The sequence below is a fragment of the Macaca nemestrina genome, chromosome 6 (genome assembly GCF_043159975.1).
Source record: "Macaca nemestrina isolate mMacNem1 chromosome 6, mMacNem.hap1, whole genome shotgun sequence".
Classification (NCBI taxonomy): Eukaryota; Metazoa; Chordata; class Mammalia; order Primates; family Cercopithecidae; genus Macaca; species Macaca nemestrina.
Window position 1 is genome coordinate 113,738,608 of NC_092130.1, and position 25,174 is coordinate 113,763,781.

At 42.6% G+C, this 25,174-nt stretch overlaps 1 protein-coding gene and 1 long non-coding RNA gene across 3 annotated transcripts in view; both read right to left on the reverse strand.

Annotated features, from left to right (window-relative positions):
- The window catches only part of LINC03122 (long intergenic non-protein coding RNA 3122), a 56,210-nt gene extending 44,149 nt beyond the window's left edge, over positions 1 to 12,061 (reverse strand). Inside the window, exons 1-3 of the mRNA XM_011772099.3 lie at positions 11,905 to 12,061; positions 11,470 to 11,655; positions 420 to 706 (exon numbers count right to left, since the gene is read on the reverse strand). Of these exons, the coding sequence (XP_011770401.2) occupies positions 420 to 706; positions 11,470 to 11,655; positions 11,905 to 12,061 (630 nt within the window). The remainder of the gene's footprint in view (positions 1 to 419; positions 707 to 11,469; positions 11,656 to 11,904) is intronic.
- The window catches only part of LOC139363870 (uncharacterized), a 253,128-nt gene that overhangs the window by 170,768 nt on the left and 57,186 nt on the right, over positions 1 to 25,174 (reverse strand). The window lies entirely within an intron of this gene.

The window sequence follows — 25,174 nt, forward strand, 5'->3', positions numbered from 1 at the left end:
TAGTCACGACCTATGAACACGAATAGAATGTGGTGAATGTTCCCTGTCTCTCGTGTGCCTGAGCACTGGGAAAAGTTAGAATTTGTACAGTTGTAATTTCTAAGGAGGAGTGCAATAACTTCACAGTTTTTTAAACAGAATCATTTAAGAAGGAGAGCATTTTAAACGTGTCCCTTCTCTTTTGCACCATTTAAAAAGATCTCTGCATCTCAATGTGGTTCTTCTGCTATCAGATATGTGGCTGATTTTGTGATTGTTAGGTTAAGAAAAATGGGAAAATCTGACAGCAGATGATTCCACAAATGAATGATACACATACAATAATAGGTAAGTACTCACCATGAGTAAAACAAACAAATATATACAGAAAAGGAAACAGTGATCCTTTGAGAACTGAAGATAAGAGCTTCATTACCTACACAGAAAACTACAGGAAGATCTGATCTAAATTTGATTGAAGGGAAGTAAACTTCAGTGGTCAAATCCTTAGGTGGTGGGCCAACATTCTGCTTGAACTCTGTCTCTACTGCAGTGCGGGGCAATTTGGAGTAATGCATGTTTGTTCTGCCTAATTGAGAAGGTTGGAAGCTAATGAGTTTTCTGAACACTGCAAAGAAGAATGTTACATATGAAAGAGAAGCCAAGGGGTATATGGAAATGAAAATGAAAATGAAAAAAAAAAAAAAGTCCTGAGAACATGGGAAAGTTCATTGTGGTGGGCTGGGAGAAGTCCAAACAAAACAGGTTTCAGAAAGAGGTGAAGCGGTTAAAAGACACTCACCCTAGCTAGAACAAAACTATAAATGTAGAGTTTGACCCTGACCTCCCATAAATGATGCAGGCATGTGTTGACAAGCAAACAGACCTACAGCATGTCATTTGATTCTGCCCATTGTTTATCCCATTACATGGGAATTTCTTTCTGTTCTCCTTGGGGTTTTTTCCCACCCACCCCAAATGTTTAAAGTCTATATGTAATCTGAGAATAAAAAGTAAAAGCTACCTCAATTTACCTAATTTAATCTAAATACCTAATTGAAAATGTGTAATTGGACAGACAAGCCTTTGATTAGTGCCAATATAAATTTGGATTAAAGAGATTAGGGCTATTTAGCCTCAAGACAAGAGTATTTAGGAGTCTTAACACAGATTGAATTGTTTGTATTCAGGGCTCTGCCAAAATGTAGAGGGATTAAAAAAAAAAGAGTAGGAAATAGGCTCTGCCCTTGGGGATTTGGGACACAACAGTCTAAAACATATCAAAGAGGCACACAAGATTGCCCAAGCTAAGGGTTCCAAGAGTAGCTTTGGCCAAACACACTGCAGAAGAGAGGAGAAATCAGAAAAGCCTATCAGAAAGGGATATTCTTGTCCTGATCATCAAAAGATTTAGAGATGATAAGAAGGAAGAGGGTGTCCTTGGGCTACAGAATGCTATATGGAAATGGAATGAGACTGAAATACCTCTGAGATGACTAGGAATATTCTGGTTCTTTGTTGGTGTGTGACAAACTACCTCAAAACTAAGTGGATTAAACAAAAATTATATCTTGCTCACAATTTTTGTGTTGCAGTCATTCAGGAAAGGCTCAGCTGGGTGGCTTATCTCTGCTCTACATGGCACTAGGGTCCATTTCTAACATTGCTTCTTCACTCATAAGTTTGGTGCTTGGAGTCTGTGGTCTCTCTCTCTCTCTCTCTCTCTCTCGCCCCACTCCCTCCCCACCTTCCTCACTCCCTATTATCTGCCCCATGTCTAGGACTTCTCACAGTATGGCAACCTCAGGGTAGCACGATTTCTTACAAGGCAGCTTAGGGTTCCAAGAGATTGTTTCCAGAGACACAGGCAAAAGCGGCAAGGTTTCCTATGACTTAGCCTTAGAAGACCCAAACATCATGTCTACCACATTCTGATGTTTAAGCAGGTCTTGAAGGCCAGCCTATATTCAAGGGAATGGGAATTAGACTCCATCTCTCAATGGGAAAAATAGCCAAAAAAAAAAAAAAAAGTTTTGCCATCTTTCATCTACCAGAGTGAACAATTAATAAGGCAGATGGTTTAAGTGAGTGGTCAGAGCCACAGCAGGACAATCATCAGAGCGAGAGGTGGAGGATGAGTGTCAAGGACTTTAAAGGTGAAGTTGAGAGATTTGAACACTTAAAGAATAATATGTTCTTCTCCCAGCATAGTCTGTCTTGTGAAATTGCACTCAGCTGGATGGAAGAGAACACATGATCTCCTAGAGTTCCCAGGCACTGAACTAGGGCAATGAAGGAGACTAAAATTCTCCATCTGAATCTCTCTAACAGGAGACTTTCTAGACAAAGCGTATTTGGTTATGAAGAACAGAAACTCATTCAAGCCAGTTTAAGAAAAGCAAGGACCAATTCAAAAGCACTGCAGGCAAGCGTAAGAGCATTCCAGGACAAGAGCTAGGGGAGCTGGGCCACAGGATTTCTGACAAGTCTGATACTGCAAACCCCAGAGCCAGGGTTACTCTTCTGTTCCTGATATGGGCCTGAGATCTCTCATCTCTTTGCCAGCTTTGATCTCTTTCTTGTCTTCATGGACAAGCTTTCTCCACTGACTGACTCATCAGAGTACACATGGCTGAAAATGACTGACCCAGGCCTGGGTGACCTTTGATTCCCCCAGGACCAATATGCCTTTGCTTCCAAGCACCCAATAGTATCTGATTACAGGTTGTGTATCTCTGGACTTGAATTCTGGAGATGAGGCATTTAGTTGGATTAGACCAGTCTATGGATTGGTTCCCCTTGAGAGAAACATTCACTTTTGGTTCAATCAGTGATGGCTGTAGAACAGGCTTAGGTGTTTAAAGACAAGTAACATGAATGCATCATTGCCTAGCTCCCCTCTCCATATCAGTGAGACGCCATAGGTAGGAAGCAATTCGAGAGAAAATGTGTAGGATCGCTAAATGACAAGAAAGAATGACCAGGTGGGAAACATGCCTGGGGCTGGAGCTGGGAATAAGGACATAACAGGCTGGTCTCCAAGCCATTCTTCATTCAAATTCCAAACCCCTTCCCTGATAGAGTCAGACTCATTCCCTATTGAACTTGTCCTGGCAGTCTTGATGTATGAAGCAGTAAAGTAATGGACAGTAATGGATGGTATCAAAGAAGGTGCCTTCTTATCTGACTCTCACAGAGGATTTTACAATGGTGTTGGGGGGTATTGGCCCTCTCTTTCTGCGTTATTCTCCAGCATACATATCTATGCTCAGGTCATAAGGGAAAGACTGATAGCATAAGTGCTTTAATAATTTTAATGAAAATTATTAGGTTTTACTTAACATAATTTACATATAGATCACCTGCCTGCACAGAGCTCCCATGTAGAGATGGCAGGGATCCCTGCAGCAGGGATAACCCCAGGAAGGGTAGGAGGGAGAGGGAGGGAGGGAGGGAGGAAGAAAGGAAGGAAGGAAGGAAGGAAGGAAGGAAGGAAGGAAGGAAGGAAGGAAGGAAGGAGGGAGGGAGGGAGGGAGGGAGGGAGGGAGGGAGGGAGGGAGGGAGGGAAGGAGGGAGGTGGGGAGTCAGGGAAGGAAGGAAGGAAAAAATAATATGCACCAGGTAAAGAGGCTTGGAAAGGGGTTACTTCTGGGCAGAAAATAATCAGGGGTTTGTTTTTTTTTTAAGAAATCTTATAATATAAAATAAGTATTGCTTAGCATAAGAAGTGTAGGAACGGGAAGAAAATTAAATGAGGGATCTAGATCCATGGAGTGCAAGTGAACTACAAATTTGGTAAAAGTTTCATTTGTTTTGAAATTTTAAAGAGAATAATTTGTAAAATTTAGGAATAAACATCGATTTGGCATCTTTAAAAACAAAATAATTAAGTTTTAAAAACTGAGTAAGAAAACAAATCCAGTTGGAGAAAAGTAGCAATGGCACCGCATACTGTCATGAAAGAATGCAAATCGGTATTTTCCTTTCCACTAATTAGCAGACATAAATCAGGATAAATTTTAAATTGATGAGACTCTTTCAACACAAGAGAAAGATATTGACCTTCTTGTGGTAAAGGTAAGTATGAAGTACATTAAAATCACCATTTTGGCATAATCAAGTTTACCTCTACATTAACTTTGGACTATGACACCCCTTCAGAAATGCTGTCTGCTCAAAATTCTCCAAACACAGCACTGAATGGAATTCTGCTGGGGTAGAAGAATCGTGACCAGGCAGTCAAAATCAATTTGTTCCTGTGATTGACATCAGGGCCTGTGTGTCAGCCAAGCTCTCTCATACCATCTGTGCTCTGATTATGATCAATAGGTATTTGTGATATGCCCAGGAAATGTGCTGTTTGATTACTTTTACATGGGAGAAAAGACAAAAACGTCTCAACCTGGAGTCTACTGATGTGGATGCAGAAGCTGGTTGATGAATTATTAGAATATAGAGTTTGCACTGATAAACTTTTGAACTTTCATTGAACTTGTAGATTAAGAATAGGCAGTTTTTCCAAGAGGAAAATTCACCAGACAACCAACAATTTTTCTTTCACATATTTAAGCAAGATGTTCGATCTGGTAAGGAAATAATAGTAATTTATGTCTTTGATAATTGAGAAGGATTATAGTTCTATACACAGAAAAAGCAACCATCACCCGAGCCCTGTGAGTCACAAAGCCATTAAAGAAGAAGCTTCCAGCTTAAAAGCAGATGAAACCTCCGGATTTGGAGGGTGGTGTTCTTCAAGAGAGAATTAAGAGAGGGGAAAGAAATCCCCATGTACTTGTAAAATTAGGGCCCTCTCTCTGCCTCCCTTCTGAACAAGTATAATGACACTTTCAAGATTCAGCTTGATAACCCACACTAAAAGAAAAGCATGCATACACAAAACCATTTCCCTTAGTGCACATGGCTCCCCTGCATATACCACCATGCCCACACAAGCAGAGACCCACACTGACCTTCAGTGGGAGGCAACCTTCCAGAGAGTAACAATGAAGCTGCCTCCTTCAACCTGCAGAGACCCATAATTCTCAGAACATCATTTATCTGGTAATCTGTAGGAACAGCCTGGAGCAGATTAAAGGTTAAGAAGGAAGATTGCTGACCAGCTGGAAACATGTGTTTGGTACATCCAACTAACTATAAGAAATTATTTTCCTGATAAAATAGCGTCAGCTGAGATCAGGTTTCTGAGAGATGGGTATCATTAATTTTGCTGCTACAACATTGAACAGCTTGCATTAAAAATACACACTAGATTGTGGCTCTTTGGCTTGATTGGTACAATGCACCAGAGATTTCAAAAAAATGCTGACCACTCCACGGTTCAGTTGCCCTTATTAATGATAAGTCCTTTCACCTCCCTTTACTTTAATGCTTTGCTTCCCTATAATTCAATTTGAATCAATCTTATGCTTATTTTTAAGCCTGTACCTTGCTAGTGCTCAAAAAATGAGAAGACACAATCTTACTACAATTTGTTAGTATCTGGTGTTTATAGCATCACAGGTGTTATAATGTAAGCCGGGGAAACAGTCAACAAGAATGAGGACCACAGTCTCAAAGAGAAGGCTAGGGATGGAGCCAGCTCCACCTGGGGATCTAAACTAGGGTATCTTGGTTGCCAGTAATGGACACTTACTCAGTTTTTCTCAAGTAATGTAGATTAGAAGATGTTACTATAAGAACCTATGACCTGGTAGACAAAAGTCGTCATGAACTTGGACAGATCTGGGAACCCATTTTTCTCTCGATCTCCTCTGTCTTTCTCTCATGTCATGTCTACCACGTCCACATGTTTGCTCCATCCTCCTGTCTTTAACAACTTGGCTACTGAAAGTTTCTGTTTCCTCATAACCGTAGTTTGCACGTGACCTCTCATGACCTTCATTCTATCTCCTGGTGTTTAGTGTTAGTAATCGCTGCTTTATTTAAATTCTAAAATGGAGAGAGAATTTTATTGTCACTACTCACATTTCATGTGACCACATTCTGGGTTACTGGGTGGCCACTAGCTGAACTGCTCTAATGTTGATTATCCAACATGGACCAACTCCCTATAGCTTAAAGGACCAAGTGAAGGGATATAATAAAACTACCCTTTCATCAAGGGGAAGTTCAATTTATAAAGGGCAGAGTAGGCATTCTGAAGATTAGTCTGCCTGGTCCATGAGATAATGGGGAAAGGTTCTGTGGAGGAGATAATATATGAGATGATCATAAAAGGGCCCCGTGTGTGGATAGGCAAAGACGAAGTAAAAGTGGATATAGTAGCATAGGGAAAAATCAGAAATAGGAAAGAAAATATTACGTATTTTAGTTTGGCTACAGCACTTCTCAAGCTTTCTGTGCATATGAATCACCTGAGGATCTTGATAAAATGCAGATTCTTATTCAATGGGTCTGAGATGGGGCCTGGGATTCTGCAACTTTAAACAAGTTCCCGGGTGATGCTGATGTGTTGGTTCACTCTGAGAAGTACAGCTAGAAGAAAGAGCCTTGAATGCCAAGCTAAGAAAGTGCTACTTACTCTACTTCAGTAAGTAATGAGAAGCCTTGAAGGATTCGGGAGAGAAGAATGATATAATCAGAGTGGTGTTAAAGGACAATTGATTTGGCAGTACTTTGTGGGATAAATCAGAAGAGAACTGGAAGATCAGCTATTTAGCAATTGTAAAGGCCAGGAAAGAGGTAATAAGGACTAAATCAGTATGATCACAGTGGAGGGGAAAGGAGGGCTATGCGAGATCAGCTATACAGCCAATTGAACATGCCCTTCCCACTGTCCTTACCCAGTCTTGCTTTAGTTGACAAGAGAAGCGGCTTCTTCAGGCATCATCTGGTGACATCTTTGTCCTTTCTGGGGTGTCTGCTTTTCATTTCAAATCACATCTAAAGATACATCCTCTCTTTTACCTCTAACCCTTAATTTCATTCTCTCTGCCTAACTGCATTTTCTATTGTGTGCAACTTGCTGCATGATTTAACTATATTATAACCATGTAACTATGTTATTTCACTGTTATTTCATTGTGTACCAGTAACCAAATTCAGTAACTGTATTTGTTCTGCTGAGGAGTTTTGTAGGAAGCATATCTGAAGGGCACCAGGCAATGAAGTAAAGTCTATTACCACCTTATCACCATCAGGAAAATGATCTGTTTGTTTGCAGTTCACTGAAGTACATAGCTAAAGAAATTGAAAGAGAGCTTAGGGAGTGTCGGAGTGAAGTCCAGATATGGAGACGGATGGATACTCTGAATACTAGGCTGTGGTTCAAGACCCAAAAAATGGCTGTGACACTGTGCAGAAGAGAAGTTTCCAAATGATGTTATAGACAAGGAAGAAGAGCTGGGAGAGACATACCTTTTACTGTAATTCAGAGCTTCTCTTACTACCTGGCTTACACAGTCCCTACTATCCATTTAAAGCCAAACCAAAGATAAGCTTGCTGTTAAATACAAATCCCAACTGAAATTTTCCTAAAGCTAAAGGCTTCATCATATCCTGTGATTATAGATATAAATGAAGAAACCTGGTGCTTGCTTATTGAATTGTTCATGCCATTTTGAGGTCAACCCCTGAACACTGAACTTTGGTTTTCTAAGGCCCCTGTGCATTAAATAATTTATACGACATGCAGGACTTTAAATCCATTCCTTTTCTTCCTAATAGGATGGGATTTTGTGCACATGTACATACTTACAGCTAAAAAATAAAAAATCAAACAGTTGTCACTGATCAAAACAACAATAATTTGTCCTGTGGGGAAAAAGAGAGAGAGAGAGAAAGAAAGAAAGAATAGAAAAGAAAGAAAGAAAAAAGAACTGTCCAGCCCTGGAGACTAGAGCTGTTTTGATTGCACAAGAACATAATCAGAGTCAGGAACACAGTAAAGGAAATATTCCCAAAGGAAATCAAGATTAAGATGCACACTTCGGCCTCTTCCTACAAGCACCAACCTCCCAAGCCCACAGGTCATTTTGTTTGACAATGTCACATCGATTTACATTTCACAATGCACTCTTAACTTCAGAATCTTAATGTGCTGGCTGGAATTAGCTGTATCTTTAGAGAAGAGTCTGATCTTGACCATGTCCTCCTTTGGAAAGACTTCCTAGTTGATTTGTTATTTTGGTAAATGAGAACCCAGGAAGAAATTAAATCAATTTTATGGATACGCGCATGTGTGTGTGCGTGTGTGTGTGTGCACGCGAAAGTGTCCCTGCAGGACAGACACTAGGAAACTGTGCTTTGAAGAGAACAAACCCTTTCAGGAAAAGGGTTTCATGTTCAAAAGGAAATGAGGAAATGTGACTTCTAGCCCAGATATTGCCAGGCCCACTTCCATCAGCTCAGGATTCTGGATGTATTTCCTTCTGAGTGTCCTGATGGTGGCGGAGGGCAGGGTGGGGTAGAGCAAGGCATAGCCTGCCATGCGGGGAATCTGTGCTGTTTCAGGTCTTTCCTCCAGAGGCAGCCGGAGGGAGATACCCAGTGTCATAAACCCTGCTTCCTCCTTCCTTATGTGCCACCTCTTTTCCTAGTCCCACTACTTCAGAAGTAAATCACCATCTTCATTGGAAGTAACCTTCTTCCCTAGAGAGGTGAAGTGACTGGTCTATGGTCATGCAGCTATGAAGAGCCTGTGACAGAAAGAAATCCAACCTCTTCAGTTTCAGGTCATTGCATGTTCTTTCCTCCTACCTTGTAAGCAGAGCTTCAGTCTTTGATGTGGGCCCTGCGTCCTGGGCCACAGAACAGACTTAGGGTTCAAACCTCCCTGGGCCTCACCTGGCATTTCCACGCCAAAGTTGCATCCTGCCCCTCTCTGAAGGGTCACTCTCTAGCCTAGTCATTGTGGATGGAACCTACTCCACAATCCCAACATCACCACAAACACCCACTGCCCCTACAAGGGACAGGAGGGCTGAGATTTAGGGACCCAAGTATAGATGCAAATTAGAATATTTTTAATGTTATGAGAATGATGGTGAAAACTCTTTGAGGACAAGAGTTATATTTAGTCTGCAAATATGTATTGAGAAGAATCCCCAAAAAAGTTGCTATTAAAGAATAATGATAAAGATTCATGCACTTTAGTTGGGGGAAGAGTTTAGGGGTGGCATTATGAAAAGTTGTGGGGATTTTGAAGCAGCCTTTACTCAAGAGATGGTTGTGTGCTAAGGGAGAGAAGATTTGGAGCTATTACTCACAATGCACCACCAGAAGATTCCAAGTAGGAGAGCCTAGGCAGAGAAGTTCCATGGGGTGTGGGAAGGTGGGGGTATGGTAAAAGACAGCATGAGAATAGCTGAGCTGAGGCTGGGTGGGGTGCTTGTAATGTCCAAGCTCATGCTTGTAATGTCCAGCACTTTAGGAGACCAAGGCGGGTAGATTGCTTGAGCTCAGAAGTTTGAGACCAGCCTAGGCAATATGATGAAACACCATCTCTACAAAAAATACCAAAAAAAATAGCCAGATGTGGTGGCATGCACCTGTGGTGCCAGCTACTTGGGAGGCTGAGGTGGGAGGATCGCTTGAGCCTGGGAGGTCAAGGATGCAGTGAGCTGAGATTGCACCACTGCACTCCAGACTGGGCAATAGAGTGAGACCCTGTCAAGAAAAAAAAAAAAAAAGAATAGCTGGGCTGGACACACTTCACTATTCACTACAGAGACAGCCATTCTCTCCAGAAGCCAGCACGAGGCAGAACCTGGCTGCCAGACAGGGGAGCTTCTTCCCCATCTAGAGACCAAAAGGTCAAGTGTAGAAACTCAGTTGGGTAGATGTGAAGGATGCTGTTGGCCAGTTGACTCAGCCTCCATTCCTAACTTCCTCAGGGAACCAGTCTATACTGTAGACACCAGAAAATGAAAAACTAACTTTCCCTTCCTCCTTTCTAGGTAGAGTCCCTCATGGGATTGGGTTCCACCAATAAGAGCCACTTGCGTGAGACCTCAACTGAGAGCCAGGTCAGTGGGATGGAAGGCACAGCGTGAAGTCTTTACTTTGCTGGCTCAGATCATGGCAGAATGGTGGGCTCTGCCACAGACAGTGGGGGAAGGATGTTCCCTCAATAATATCAGAGCATCATCCTGGGAACTGGAATTGTTTCTGAAAGCTCCAACTAGAGTCTGCTTGTTCAGCACTTCCAAAATGTTCATAGGCCAATTAATACCTGATTATCAATGCTCTCCTGTTTCAATAAACTGGAACAATTTCTGTCATCTGCATCACCATGGACAGTGACCAAGATAACATATCTGACTCCCCAAACTGATCATTTTTTAGTACCCTCCTCTATGGGACAAAATTACTTTCAGAGATAATCATGTAATAATCATTAAATATTATTACTCTCATGATTCATTCATTAGCTTTAAAACAATAATTTAAACAGAATAAATTTTAATTTTCAGGATATTATTCAAATCCAGTCAAATATCTCATGTATGAACTAAAATTTGCATTTACTAAACTTCAAACACAAATTAAAATTCCAAGTGGTTGCGCAGAATGACAGAATTAAATTAACTCAGGTTTTGTATCTTGGCTTTGAAATTACTGTGCTATCATCCTTTATCGATTATTTAGATGCAGGCATACTTACTACCACAGGGGCTGGAGACACACACTGTGCCTGAAGCCAGTTCGAACCATCTTGAACTATTCTTTCTTAATGGAAGTTCTCCTAAGTTACTTTCACATAGAATATAATATTAGTAAAAGGATAAGTAATTAACTGTGCTAATTTAAAGCATATATATGTATGTGCATATATATATATATGGGAACATATGTATACACACGCACACAGATATATATGAATGTATAGAAGTAAAATTCAATAGTCACCACAGCAATTGTTTAGAAAGTGGACAAACAAAAGATTTGTGGGAGGATTATTTTATCACTGACATTGTTTAGAATTACTGGAGTGGGGATAATAAAAAGCAAACTGACTCATAGTCGATTTTATTATTGGTTTTAAATTCTCTGCAGGCAATGCAGCTGTGTGCATCTTGAGGGCGGGTGCACCCGCCCCTGGTTGACAGGTGGGGTGAGCCTGAAAGAGCCTAATCCTAAGCCTGAGGGCTCCAGAGGATTGTGGGCTTGAGGGGAAGTGGCGTGGCAAGGGGGGATTCCCAGACCCCAGCACCATCCCCACCAGATACTTCCCGCGTAACAGGAGACCCAGCCTGAGCTGCTCATGACTCCCCAGATTCTCAAATACTGCTGAAACATAAAGGTCCCCACAAATTGCCTTTGGTGATGAGGAACCAAGAGCCCAAAACTGCTGAAACGCTGGTACCCAGTTCTCAGTAGTGAAGTGACTCACCCACCCCATGTGAGGGAAATGTGTGCTTCAACACAATTAAACCTCGTCTCCTGCCACGGGCCCTTGAGGGCACACACAAGTTGTCGAATTTATGAATGTTAACTCTGCCAATGCCGAAATTCTACTTTAACCTATACGTGGAATGTCTTTGTTCGCTGGCAGATGAGCTGCATCTTGGGTGTCTGCAGGGGACAGGGTGAGTGAAGGCCCCCACAGAGCTCTCAGCCCGTGAAGGCCCTGATCCAGGGCACTGTCTTTAAAAACAGAAGTTTCTCTCTTTTCCCCTTCAAGTGGTGGCCGCACTGAGAGACACCTGAAGTTCTCTGAGAGCAGAGACAGAGTTTATTTCCGGTGTCCTTCATGGTCCCCAGCAGTACAACTCTCATAAAAGGTTAACTTCCTAGTTCTGGGTAGAGTCAAGTTTGTCTTTTCTCCTCTAGTTGAGGGGTCTTTAGCATAAAGGTACAGTCCCACAGAAGATGACTAAACACATAAGCCAATTTTAATGCTATATCCTGAGACCCCAAGGGAGTCCAGGGGAGAACACCTCCCCAGACAAAGGAAAGCGGTACCTCCCCACCCCAGGGGAACACTGTGGATAAGATGCAGGTGGGCAGCGCTTGATATCCAAGGACCCGTGGAAGGCTGTGACCTTTCTCCTCTGAGCAGCAGTAAGCCAGATGTCCACCAACAGGTCCCAGAGACGCGGCCACAGCAGTAAAGCTGCATGCCAGCCTACTTGCCTGGCACTGCCCAGGAGAGTGCCACTAGTCCCCATCCTGTAGGACCAGTGGGTGCTGTCCTCCTCTATGCAGAGTGGCCAGGGAGGAGGGGCAGGACCATCTAGCCATGTGGTTCATGCCTAAGTGTCTGGGAGCAGGAAGACATGCATTTCTAATCTAGCATTGGCACCCAAACTCACATTGTTGTTTTCCTGTCAAGCAGTGTTAGCCAGCCTTATATCTAAGGACTACAGGCTTTAGTTACTCCAGGGAACAGCCTGGTGGCCAAACAAAGAAAGGCTTGTTACACAGGCCCCTTTGTTGAAAGGGCTTTTGTCCCAGCAAGAGGATTGCTCTAGGTACCCCTTATAGGCCACCAGCGCAGAGGAGGGAAGTAATACTTGTCCAACTAACCCTCGGGTGTTTCAGAAGACCTGGACTCAAGTCCTCACAGCCCAGGTTTGCTGGCAATGTAGTCTGCTGTAAGTCACATATCCTTTTTAAGCCCCAGTTTCCTTACCTATCAAAAAGCAATCATTTATGTGAATGTCACCCTCTTTTTTCCAGTCCTGGAGGCTGAGTCCCCCAGGCTGCTGGAGGCGCTGAGAATACCTGGTCCCTACTAACACTGCAGAGAGGTGTTTACACCCCTCGCTGGCAGAAGCCACTTCCCGTCTGGAGAGCCAGGAAGGACACCTCCTGTCACTCCCTAGAAACAGAACAGCAGGCTGCTGACCTTCATCCGGCCACCAGTGCTCCACCCTGAACTCAAGATTCCAGGACACGAGAGAGAGGCTTCAGGAGGAGAGAGATTTCTCCTTGGAAAGCTGGAGGAGCTGAGAGGAGAGTAGGAGGCAGTGAGGAGGGACCTGCAGCAGGTCTCAGGGACTGTACGGGGTGTGGACCTGCACTGTACTTCTGCCCCCTGACCCTCGTTCCTGATGCTTTTCTGAGTTTGGTTCTCCAGCCTTCTGACAATTCCATAGGCTACTGGATAGATAACCTTCCAGCAAATTCCCTTTCTGCTTAAGCTAACTAGATTTGAGGTCTATTGTTTGTAACCAAGAGTCCTACCTGATACTGTGTAAGATACAGCCAGAGAGGAAATTACCCCAAAAATATATATTTTTTGGGGGGACCCCACCCCAGATGGCCGAATAGGAACAGCTCCAGCCTCCAGCTCCCAGCGTGAGCAATGCAGAAGACAGGCGATTTCTGCATTTTCAACGGAGGTACCGGGTTCATCTCACTGGGGCCTATCAGACAGTTGGCGCTGGTCCGCGGGTGCAGCCCGACCAGCAAGAGCTGAAGCAGGGCGAGGCATCACCACACCTGGGAAGTGCAAGGGGGAAGGGAATTCCTTTTCCTAGTCAAAGGAAATTGAGACACACAACACCTGGAAAATCAGGTAACTCCCACCCTAATACTGCGCTTAATCAAGGATCTTAGCAAATGACACACCAGGAGATTATATCCCACACCTGGCCCAGAGGGTCCCACACCCAAGGAGCCTCCCTCATTGCTAGCACAGCAGTCTGAGATCTAACTGCAATGTAGCAGCGAGGTTGGGGGAGGGGCACCCACCATTGCTGAGGCTTAAGTAGGGAAACAAAGCTGCAGGGAAGCTCGAATTGGGTGGAGCCCTCCTCAAGGAGGCGGGCCTGCCTCTGTAGACTCCTCCTCTGGGGACAGGGCATAGCTAAACAAAAAGCAGGAGAAACCTCAGCAGAGATAAATGTCCCTGTCTAACAGCTTTGAAGAGAGCAGTGGATCTCCCAGCACGGAGGTTGAGATCTGAGAACGGACAGACTGCCTGCTCAAGTGGGTCCCTGACCCCTGAGTAGCCTAACTGGGAGATGTCCTCCACTAGGTGCAGACCGACACCTCACACCTCACACAGTGGGGTATACCCCTGAGAAGAAGCTTCCAGAGCGAGAATCAGACAGCAACACTTGCTATTCAGCAATATTCTATCTTCTGCAGCCTCTGCTGCTGATACCCAGGCAAACAGGGTCTGGAGTGGACCTCAAGCAAACTCCAATAGACCTACAGCTGAGGGTCCTGACTGTTAGAAGGAAAACTAACAAACAGAAAGGACACCCACACCAAAACCCCATCAGTATGTCACCATCATCAAAGACCAAAGGCAGATAAAACCACAAAGATGGGGAAAAAGCAGGGCAGAAAAGCTGGAAATTTAAAAAATCAGAGTGCATCCCCCCCTCCAAAGGAACACAGCTCACCACCAGCAACAGAACAAAGCTGGATGGAGAATGACTTTGAAGTGTTGAGAGAAGGCTTCAGTCGATCAAACTTCTCAGAGCTAAAGGAGGAAGTACATACCCAGCGCAAAGAAACTAAAAACCTTGAAAAAAGAATGGATGAATGAATAACTAGAATAATCAATGCAGAGAAGACCTTAAAAGAACTGATAGAGATGAAAACCATAACACGAGAACTACATGACAAATGCACAAGCTTCAGTAACAGACTCGATCAACTGGAAGAAAGAGTATCAGTGATTCAAGATCAAATGAATGAAATGAAGTGAGAAGAGAAGTGTAGAGAAAAAAGAGTAAAAACAAATGAATAAAGCCTCCAAGAAATATGGGATTATGTGAAAAGACCAAATCTACGTCTGATTGGTGTGCCTGAAAGTGACGGGGGAAAGGGAACCAAGTTGGAAAACACTCTGCAGGATATCATCCGGAGAACTTCCCCAGCCTAGCAAGGCAGGCCAACATTCAAATTCAGGAAATACAGAGAACGCCACAAAGATACTCCTTGAGAAGAGCAACTCCAAGACACATAATTGTCAGATTCACCAAAGTTGAAATGAAGGAAAAAATGTTAAGGGCAGCCAGAGAGAAAGGTCGGGTTACACACAAAGGGAAGCCCATCAGACTAACAGCAGATCTCTCAGCAGAAACTCTCCAAGCCAGAAGAGAGTGGGGGCCAATATTCAACATTCTTAAAGAAAAGAATTTTCAACCCAGAATTTCATATCCAGCCAAGCTAAGTTTCATAAGTGAAAGCGAAATAAAATCCTTTACAGACAAGCAAATGCTTAGAGATTTTGTCACCACCAGGCCTGCCCTACAAGAGGTCCTGAAAGAAGCACTAAACATGGAAAGGTACAACAGGTACCAGCCATTGCAAAAACATGTCAAAATGTAAAGTCCATCGATGCTAGGAAGAAACTGCATCAACTAGCAAGCAAAATAACCAGATAATATCATAATGACAGGATCAAGTTCACACATAACAATATTAACCTTAAATGTAAATGGACTAAATGCTTCAATTAAAAGACACAGACTGGCAAATTGGATAAAGAGTCAAGACCCATCAGTTTGCTGTATTCAGGAGACCCAACTCACATGCAGAGACACACATAGGCTCAAAATAAAGGGATGGAGGAAGATCTACCAAGCAAATGGAAAACAAAAAAAGCAGGGGTTGCAATCTTAGTCTCTGATAAAACAGACTTTAAAGCATCAAAGATCAAAAGAGACAAAAAAGGCCATTACATAATGGTAAAGGGATCAGTTCGTCAGGAAGAGCTAACTATCCTAAATATATATGCACCCAATACAGGAGCACCCAGATTCATAAAGCAAGTCCTTAGAGACTTACAAAGAGACTTAGACTCCCACACAATAATAATGGGAGACTTTAACACCCCACTGTCAACATTAGACAGATCAATGAGACAGAAAGTTAACAAATATATACAGGAATTGAACTCAACTCTGCACCAAGCGGACCTAATAGACATTTACAGAACTCTCCACCCCAAATCAACAGAATATACATTCTTCTCAGCACCACATCACACTTATTCCAAAATTGACCACATAGTTGGAAGTAAAGCACTCCTCAGCAAATGTACAAGAACAGAAATTATAACAAACTGTCTCTCACACCACAGTGCAATCAAACTAGAACTCAGGACTAAGAAACTCAATCAAAACTGCTCAACTACATAGAAACTGAACAACCTGCTCCTGAATGACTACTGGGTACGTAACAAAATGAAGGTAGAAATAAAGATGTTCTTTGAAACCAATGAGAACAAAGATACAACATACCAGAATCTCTGGGACACATTTAAAGCAGTGTGTAGAGGGAAATTTGTAGCACTAAATGCCCACAAGAGAAAACAGGAAAGATGTAAATTTGACACCCTAACATCACAATTAAAAGAACTAAAGAAGCAAGAGCAAACACATTCAAAAGCTAGCAGAAGGCAAGAAATAACTAAGATCAGAGCAGAACTGAAGGAGATAGAGACACAAAAAACCCTCCAAAAACTCAATGAATCCAGGAGCTGGTTTTTTGAAAAGATTAACAAAATTGATAGACTGCTAGCAAGACTAATAAAGAAGAAAAGAGAGAAGAATCAAGTAGATGCAATAAAAAATGATAAAGGGGATATCACCACCGACCCCACAGAAATACAAACTACCATCAGAGAATACTATAAACACCTCTATGCAAATAAACTAGAAAACCTAGAAGAAATGGATAATTTCCTGGACACTTACACTCTCCCAAGACTAAACCAGGAAGAAGTTGAATCCCCGAATAGACCAATAGCAGGCTCTGAAATTGAGGCAATAATTAATAGCCTACTAACCAAAAAAAGTCCAGGACCAGACGGATTCACAGCCGAATGCTACCAGAGGTACAAGGAGGAGTTGGTACCATTCCTTCTGAAACTATTCCAATCAATAGAAAAAGAGGGAATCCTCCCTAACTCATTTTACGAGGCCAACATCATCCTGATACCAAAGCCTGACAGAGATACAACAAAAAAAGAGAATTTTAGACCAATATCCCTGATGAACATCGATGCAAAAATCCTCAATAAAATACTGGCAAACAGAATCCAGCAGCACATCAAAAAGTTTATCCACCATGATCAAGTGGGCTTCATCCCTGGGATGCAAGGCTGGTTCAACATATGCAAATCAATAAACGTAAACCAGCATATAAACAGAACCAAAGACAAAAACCACATGATTATCTCAATAGATGCAGAAAAGGCCTTTGACAAAATTCAACAGCCCTTCACGCTAAAAACTCTCAATAAATTCGGTATTGATGGAACATATCTCAAAATAATAAGAGCTATTTATAACAAACCCACAGCCAGTATCATACTGAATGGGCAAAAACTGGAAGCATTCCCTTTAAAAACTGGCACAAGACAGGGATACCCTCTCTCACCACTCCTATTCAACATAGTGTTGGAAGTTCTGACTAGGGCAATCAGGCAAGAGAAAGAAATCAAGGGTATTCGGTTAGGAAAAGAAGAAGTCAAATTGTCCCTGTTTGCAGATGACATGATCGCATATTTAGAAAACCCCATTGTCTCAGCCCAAAATCTCCTTAAGCAGATAAGCAACTTCAGCAAAGTCTCAGGATACAAAATCAATGTGCAAAAATCACAAGCATTCTTATACACCAGTAACAGACAGAGAGCCAAATCATGAATGAACTCCCATTCACAATAGTTTCAAAGAGAATAAAATACCTAGGAATCCAACTTACAAGGGATGTGAAGGACCTCTTCAAGGAGAACTACAAACCACTGCTCAGTGAAATAAAAGAGGACACAAACAAATGGAAGAACATACCATGCTCATGGATAGGAAGAATCAATATAGTGAAAATGGCCATACTGCCCAAAGTAAATTATAGATTCAATGCCATCCCCATCAAGCTACCAATGACTTTCTTCACAGAATTGGAAAAAACTGCTTTAAAGTTCATATGGAACCAAAAAAGAGCCCACATTGCCAAGACAATCCTAAGCCAAAAGAACAAAGCGGGAGGCATCACGCTACCTGACTTCAAACTATACTACAAGGCTGCAGTAACCGAAACAGCATGGTACTGGTACCAAAACAGAGATATAGACTAATGGAACAGTACAGAGCCCTCAGAAATAATACCACACATCTACAACCATCTGTTCTTTGACAAAGCTGTCAAAAACAAGAAATGGGGAAAAGATTCCCTATTTAATAAATGGTGCTGGGAAAATTGGCTAGCCATAAGTAGAAAGCAGAAACTGGATCCTTTCCTTACTCCTTATATGAAAATCAATTCAAGATGGATTAGAGACTTAAATGTTAGACCTAAAACCATAAAAACCTAGAAGAAAACCTAGGTAATACCATTCAGGACATAGGCATGGGCCAGGACTTCATGTCTAAAACACCAAAAGCAATGGCCACAAAAGCCATAATTCACAAATGGGATCTAATTAAACTAAAGAGCTTCTGCACAGCAAAAGAAACTACCATCAGAGTGAACAGGCAACCTACAGAATGGGAGAAAATTTTTGCAATCTACTCATCTGACAAAGGGTTAATATCCAGAACCTATAAAGAACTCAATCAAATTTACAAGAAAAAAACAAACAACCCCATCAAAAAGTGGGCAAAGGATATGAACAGACACTTCTCAAAAGAAGACATTCATACAGACAACAGACACATGAAAAAATTCTCATCATCACTGGCCATCAGAGAAACGCAAATCAAAACCACAATGAGATACCATCTCACACCAGTTAGAATGGCAATCATTAAAAAATCAGGAAACAACAGGTGCTGGAGAGGATGTGGAGAAATAGAAACACTTTTACACAGTTGGTGGGACTGTAAACTAGTTCAACCATTGTGGAAAACAGTGTGACAATTCCTCAAGGATCTAGAACTAGAAATACCAATTCCTCAAGGATCTAGAACTAGAAAATACCCATTACTGGGGATATACCCAAAGGATTATAAGTCACACTGCAATAAAGACACAAGCACACCTATGTTTATTGTGGCACTATTCACAATAGCAAAGACTTGGAATCAACCCAAGTGTCCATCAGTGACAGACTGGATTAAGAAAATGTGGCTCATATACACCATGGAATACTATGCAGCCATAAAAAAGGATGAGTTGGTGTCCTTTGTAGGGACATGGATGCAGCTGGAAACCATCATTCTTAGCAAACTATCACAAGAACAGAAAACCAAATATCGCATGTTCTCACTTATAGGTGGGAACTGAACAATGAGATCACTTGGACACAGGAAGGGGAGCATCACACACCAGGTCCTATTGTAGGGGGGTGGGGGGAGGGATAGCATTATGAGATATACCTAATGTAAATGACGAGTTAATGGGTGCAGCACACAAACATGGCACATGTATACATATTTAACAAACCTGCACGTTGTGCACATGTACCCTAGAACTTAAAGTATAATAAAATATATATATATATATATATATATATATTTTAGTCTACCTACACAAATATAGTAACCACAGCATTATTTAAAACTGTGCAAATGGGTTTTTTAATCCGCCTACACAAATATACTAACCACGGCATTATTTAAAACTGTGCAAATGGGAAACCACTGGACAGTAGTGAGGTGGTTAAGTGGAGTCTGATCCATTCACTCGGAAAAGCAAGCAATCATCAGAATAATGGGTATGAAGACGATGCAATGACAAGGGAAGTGCTCCTAAGATCAACTGACAAATGACAACAGGATAAGAAACCGAATATGCAAGACGTGCCCCTCTCCCCCTACCAAGAATAGAAGCTCCCTAGGAGCTAGACTTTTGATCTATTTTGTTCAGGGTCCTATCTCCAGCAAGTGGCAATGGTAGACACTCAACTAACACTTAGAGAATGAATGAATGAACTATTAGCACAGGGAAGAAGTGGGTAAAAGCACCTTCAAATGCTGTTAGTGACTAGTACAGGTTACTCCGATTTTTTAAAGCTGTTGTTCTCTTTCCTCTATTTCCAACATTTTCCATCTTGTGGTTTTATTCACTTTCCTGAGAAGAAAAAAAATGTTTTTCTTAGCCCAAACCATGGGTAGGTGGCCTGACTTCCCTAATATTTATGTTCCTTCTTGAGAGGCCTAAGTTGCAACTAAGCAGGGTGGCAAGGGCAAAGGAACATTTGCTCTCCTTTCCAAGTAGAAATGCTCAGCTGAAGCAGTCATTAAGGAGCCTGGCTCTGCTGCCCAAGGATACACTTCCTTCCCATGGGCGGCGAGCGCCGAGTGACCTTCACAACCCCTGGGCTGGATCTTGGAGCAGGAGAGTCTGTCTGGGGCCATAAAGCGTCGCCAGGTGTCCAGGCCAAGTCAAAGGCCTTCCTGCCCTCCCCTGTTCCCCTCCGGTTGTCATCTCTTGCTTCCTCACCCGGGCTTTGTCACCGGTCCATGCACACTGCAGGGTTTGAACAATGGCAGACTCAATAGCCAGAGGGAGTTCAAAGGGGTTGATCGCCCCTTCAGATTGGCATTCAGCAGAGGCAGCCACTAGCTTAGCAAGTGGGATCCTGTTCCACCTCAGAGTGACTAAGCAGGGAAGTGGAGGAGTCAGCACTCCACAGAAGTCAGGAGGTTGGCCTCAGGCTGGCCATGAATTCTCACAGCAGGAAAGGGCAAAAGGAGATTAACCAGCCAGGTGAGCTATGAGGAAATGAAATCTGCTGCAGATCACTGGGCAGAGCCAGCTGTGCACACCTGCTAAGATCACCATCTTATGACCACCACTGGCTTGCACTCACTATGATATTCTTTTTCTCTCTCTGTCTCTCTCACACATGCCCGTATTTTCACCGTGATACAATGAGAATAAAATCATGCAAAGGAAAATGCCGAATGCAGAGAAAAGAAGACACATAAACACACACCTGCAAAGGCTCTGATTCGCTAACTTCATGCCCCTTTTTTACCTGCTCATATCAAAACATGCTTCGTCCTGGTTGGATCCAACAAAAGACTACCAGCCCCACTCTCAGGGCACATCCTGCAGGCACTTTTTTCTGTTTTATAAATAGCGCTGCAGTGTTTAGTGGGTTGCTCACAGTTTAGGACCACCTGGGAGGAAGCCCCACTCAACATTGTGGGTCCCAGCTCTGCCGGCTTTCTTCTCCAAATTCCAAGGGTACAAAACCAGTTGGACGGTGTCCCCTCTTAAGAGCTCTGAGTCCCAACTCTATGTGATCCCTCCTCAAGCTGCTGAGGTTCTGCACCAGCCTGGGAAAACCCTCCACCAGAGGCCTGTGTTCCAGCTTTGCTGGGCCCTTCCCCTAAGCATCTAGGTTCTATTAACTCCAGGCTCTTGCTTTGTTTCCTCAGCCCTTGGAGTGGTAGCTGCTCCCTGCAGTTACTATCACTGAGATATCTCAGGCTTCCTTTTTTGCCTTTTCATTCCTAATACTAACCTAATAATCCCCTTTATTAAATTATCTCTGTTAAAATAACTTTGGTGATCAACAGCTTACTTAAATAATGTTTACATGATCAAAAGATTTTCTGTAGTAGTATTAACAGTTCTGGTTTCCTTGGTTATTTTAAGTGTATTCAATTTAAATTAAATTCATTGAATTTTTTTCCAATTATGCTTTCATTTTGTAGTCATTAAAAAATTTAAAAAACTGGCCAGGCGTGGTGGTTCATGCCTGTAATCCTAGCACTTTGGGAGGATGAGGTGGATGGATCACTTGAGGTCAGGATTTCGAAACCAGCGTGGCCAACATGGTGAAACCCTGTCTCTACTAAAAATCCAAAAATTTAGCTGAGCGTGGTGATAGGTGCCTGTAATCCCAGCTACCTGGGAGGCTGAAGCAGGATAATTGCTTGAACTCAGAAGGCAGAGGTTGAAGTGAGCCAAGATCGTGCCACTGTGCTCCAACCTGGGTGACAAAGCAAGTCTCTATCTAAAAAATAAAATAAAATAAAATAATAATAATAAAAAGATGGTGCTCTCCTGATTGGACTTTTACTGATACAGGAGAAAAGCTAGTAGGAAAAAATTAAACCTGCTAGTGAAGACAGGTTTCTGGGTGCTTTGACAGAGTGATCCATCTCCTCGTCACCACGGATGGGAAAAAGAGCTTTACATCTGTTATGTTTAAATGATATTCCTCAAGGAACAGTGTTCAAGAGCTACTTGATGGTTACCATCCACTAAGCTGTTCAAGTTATTGACCATTATTTACTTAGATTCTGAGAAGTTTTAGATACAGTTAAACAATGGAGGAATATATGGTCTTTAAATAGCCAGGGATTACAGAACAAAATAAATACATTCTGAAGAAAGAGAGTCTAAGTAAGGAAAAGAATACCCAGCTGGAAAGAGAATGCTGTAGAACAAATATACAGAAGGAGTTAAGCAATTTAGCTATTCAAAAAGACCAAAGGGAGGCCACCACACTATAAGTCGGGGTGGGCGGGGGAGCGACTATTAAAATCACAGGTGGTTGCAATAACCACACATACATTCGGTGCTGAATTTCCAATCCCTATCTCCTTACTTTGGGAGCAATTAGTCTCGGGTGAAAAATTGCACTTGTAGCTAATTGCACCTGCAATTACCTACTTCCGGGTGCAATTAGCCACTTGAACCTAATTCTGAGTGTGCAAGTGTTTAATTGCATATGTGAGGAGGTGATTCCAGACACAGTTAGTTGTGCCCCCAGTCTTTGCACCTGCAACTAATTGTGACTAATAAAACAAGTCTTCATACAAGTCAGGTTGAAGGTACATATGGTGACCCTGTTTGGGGAACCAAGAATTGGATTGGTTGGGCTAATAGAAGTACAAGTGCACTAAAGAGAACAAAGGGACAAATTATTTAGAAATTGTCATTCTTTGGATCTATGGTTACATTATCCATGTCCCTTCCTGCAATCATGCTCCTCCCAGACTACAGAATATAAAGTCAGCTGATTAAAGGCAAGCATCCTGTCTTGGCTGACATAGTTCTTTGTAAAGATAAAAGTAATTCTTCTGCTGACATTGAGGAACATCCATAAGGTGCAGGTCAGAACCATGTTGCAGCCAATTCTCCATTATTTGTGTTAATTCCAATGAGGTTATTCAAAACACTGGGCAACAGGTATTTATTGAACTAAGTCATATCACAAATCCAGAAATTAACAGATATGGCTCCTGCCTTCAATTTCATGTCAGTTCCACAAATAATTATTAAGTGCCTACTATCTGCTTGGCATGTCGAGGTGCTCATTTACTTATTAGGAACATTCATTTGTTCTTTCTACAAACGCCTATTGATGTGGTTTGGATGTCTGTCCACTCCAAATCTCATGTTGAAATGTGATTCCCAGTGTTAGAGGTTGGGCCTGGGGGGAGGTGATTGGATCATGAGGGCAGATCTCTCATTAATAGTTTAGCACCATCCCTTTGGGGACAAGTGAGTTCTCACTCAAGTTAGTTCATGAGGGACCTGGTTGTTTAAAACTCTGGGACCTCCCCCTTTTCTCTCTCTTGTTTCTGCTCTCACCATGTGACATACTGGCTCCTCGTTGCCTTCCACCACGATTGTAAGCTTCCTGAAGCCTCACCAGAGACAGATGTTGCAGCCATGCTTGTACAGCCAGCAGAATCGTGAGCCAACTAAACTTCTTTTCTTTACAAATTACCCAGCCTTGGGTATTTCTTTACAGCAATGTAAAAACAGCCTAACAAACCAATTTATCAAGCCTTCTTGGAACTCACATTCACGTGGGAAAGAGAGATGCTAAACAGCTGTTTATACAATTAATGTCTTCATTACAGGGGCTGGGAGAGTGCACAACTAGGGCCTGCCCTGGTAAGAGTTTATGTTAGGGTGTTCTGAAGACTTGACACTTGAGCTGAGATTTTAAAAATCACTAGGGGCTACTTAGAAAAGAGAGGGACAGCAGACTCCGGACAGGGAGAATGAAAATGCCAAGGCTCTGAGGCTGAAAGGAACTTCCCAGAATTGAGAATGGAAAGAAGGCCAGCGTGGCTGGAGCGGAATAAGGGGGAGAAGTGGTTGAAGGTTATGTGATGAGTGGGAGGAGTTTCCTCTGGGTTGCCAAAAATGTGCCTCATGAAAGAACTCTGCCAGAATGAAGGGCATTGCAGGGCCTCTCAACCACAGCCAAGAGAGAATCTTGATGTGAGATGTTTTTCTGTCCCTCTTCCTCTAACCTCACTGGAAGAGCCAGAAGAGAGATGAGGTAGAGAGAGAATAAAATTGCCAACCAACCCCTCCTTCCCAACTGCATGAACCTGAGCTTCAGCTGATATCACTAACTTTGATTTGCAGCTGAGATTGAAGTTTGACATTAAGCTGAACTGGACCTTTAACACTGAAAAGAAATCTCATTATCAGAATTGAGGCTTTTCTAGTAGTTGGAAGTAATCCAGAAAGCCAAGGCATCTGCACGAGATGTCTCCAAAGCACAGGAAGTAGGGACCTGCCTGAGCATATCTGAAGCTGGGTAGGAGAAATGTACAGCCTCTTTGTGACTGTACCCCCTTGAGCCAGCCTATTCCACCAGTGGTACATAGGAACAATGCATATGATCCCCCAGAGCTGAGGCCCCCCAAGGCAGCGAACTTCCACAAAGATAAAAAGGACTCATAAGATTTGGGTGGAGAGGAGGGACCAGGCACTGCAAGAGAAGAATGATGAGAACACAGGAGAATGAAGTTCATTCTCTATTGGATGGGAAGGCTGGAGAAGTCTGGCCTGGCTAGAGCAGATGTTCTGAGATGTGAGAAGCAATGTTGGATAGAACATGAGCTAAAGACAGATGGAAGGAAGTCTTGAATGCCAGGCAATAGGAGTTAGGAGCCTCTCGCATCAAACCTGGCTCTTCCTCCAGATTCAGAACAAGCAGCAAAATAACTTGGTTTGAGCTTAAAGTGAAAGGCTCATCTTCCTGAGCTCCCTTCAAGGGCTGAAATGGTGACCTTTTCCCCAGTCTTTCTTCTCCGTGTACTGTCTAGTGGAGATGATGAGAAGTCATCACTGTGAGGACATTACCTCCTCATCTGAACCCCTTCACCAGCACTCCTGGTCAAGATGGTACATGTGCAGTGCAAGTCTTCAAGGATTTGGGGAGAGCGGTAGAACCCCTTCTTTTATGCCTTTTTCTCTTTTGGCAAAAACTGACTCGATGCTCACCAATTAGATTAGAGTCATGTCACTGGATTCTAGTCAGGTGGCCAGTACAGGGCTGGCCTCTAAAACATTCAACACAATATTCCACTCATTCTCCCCTTCCAATTTGTGAGACTGAAAA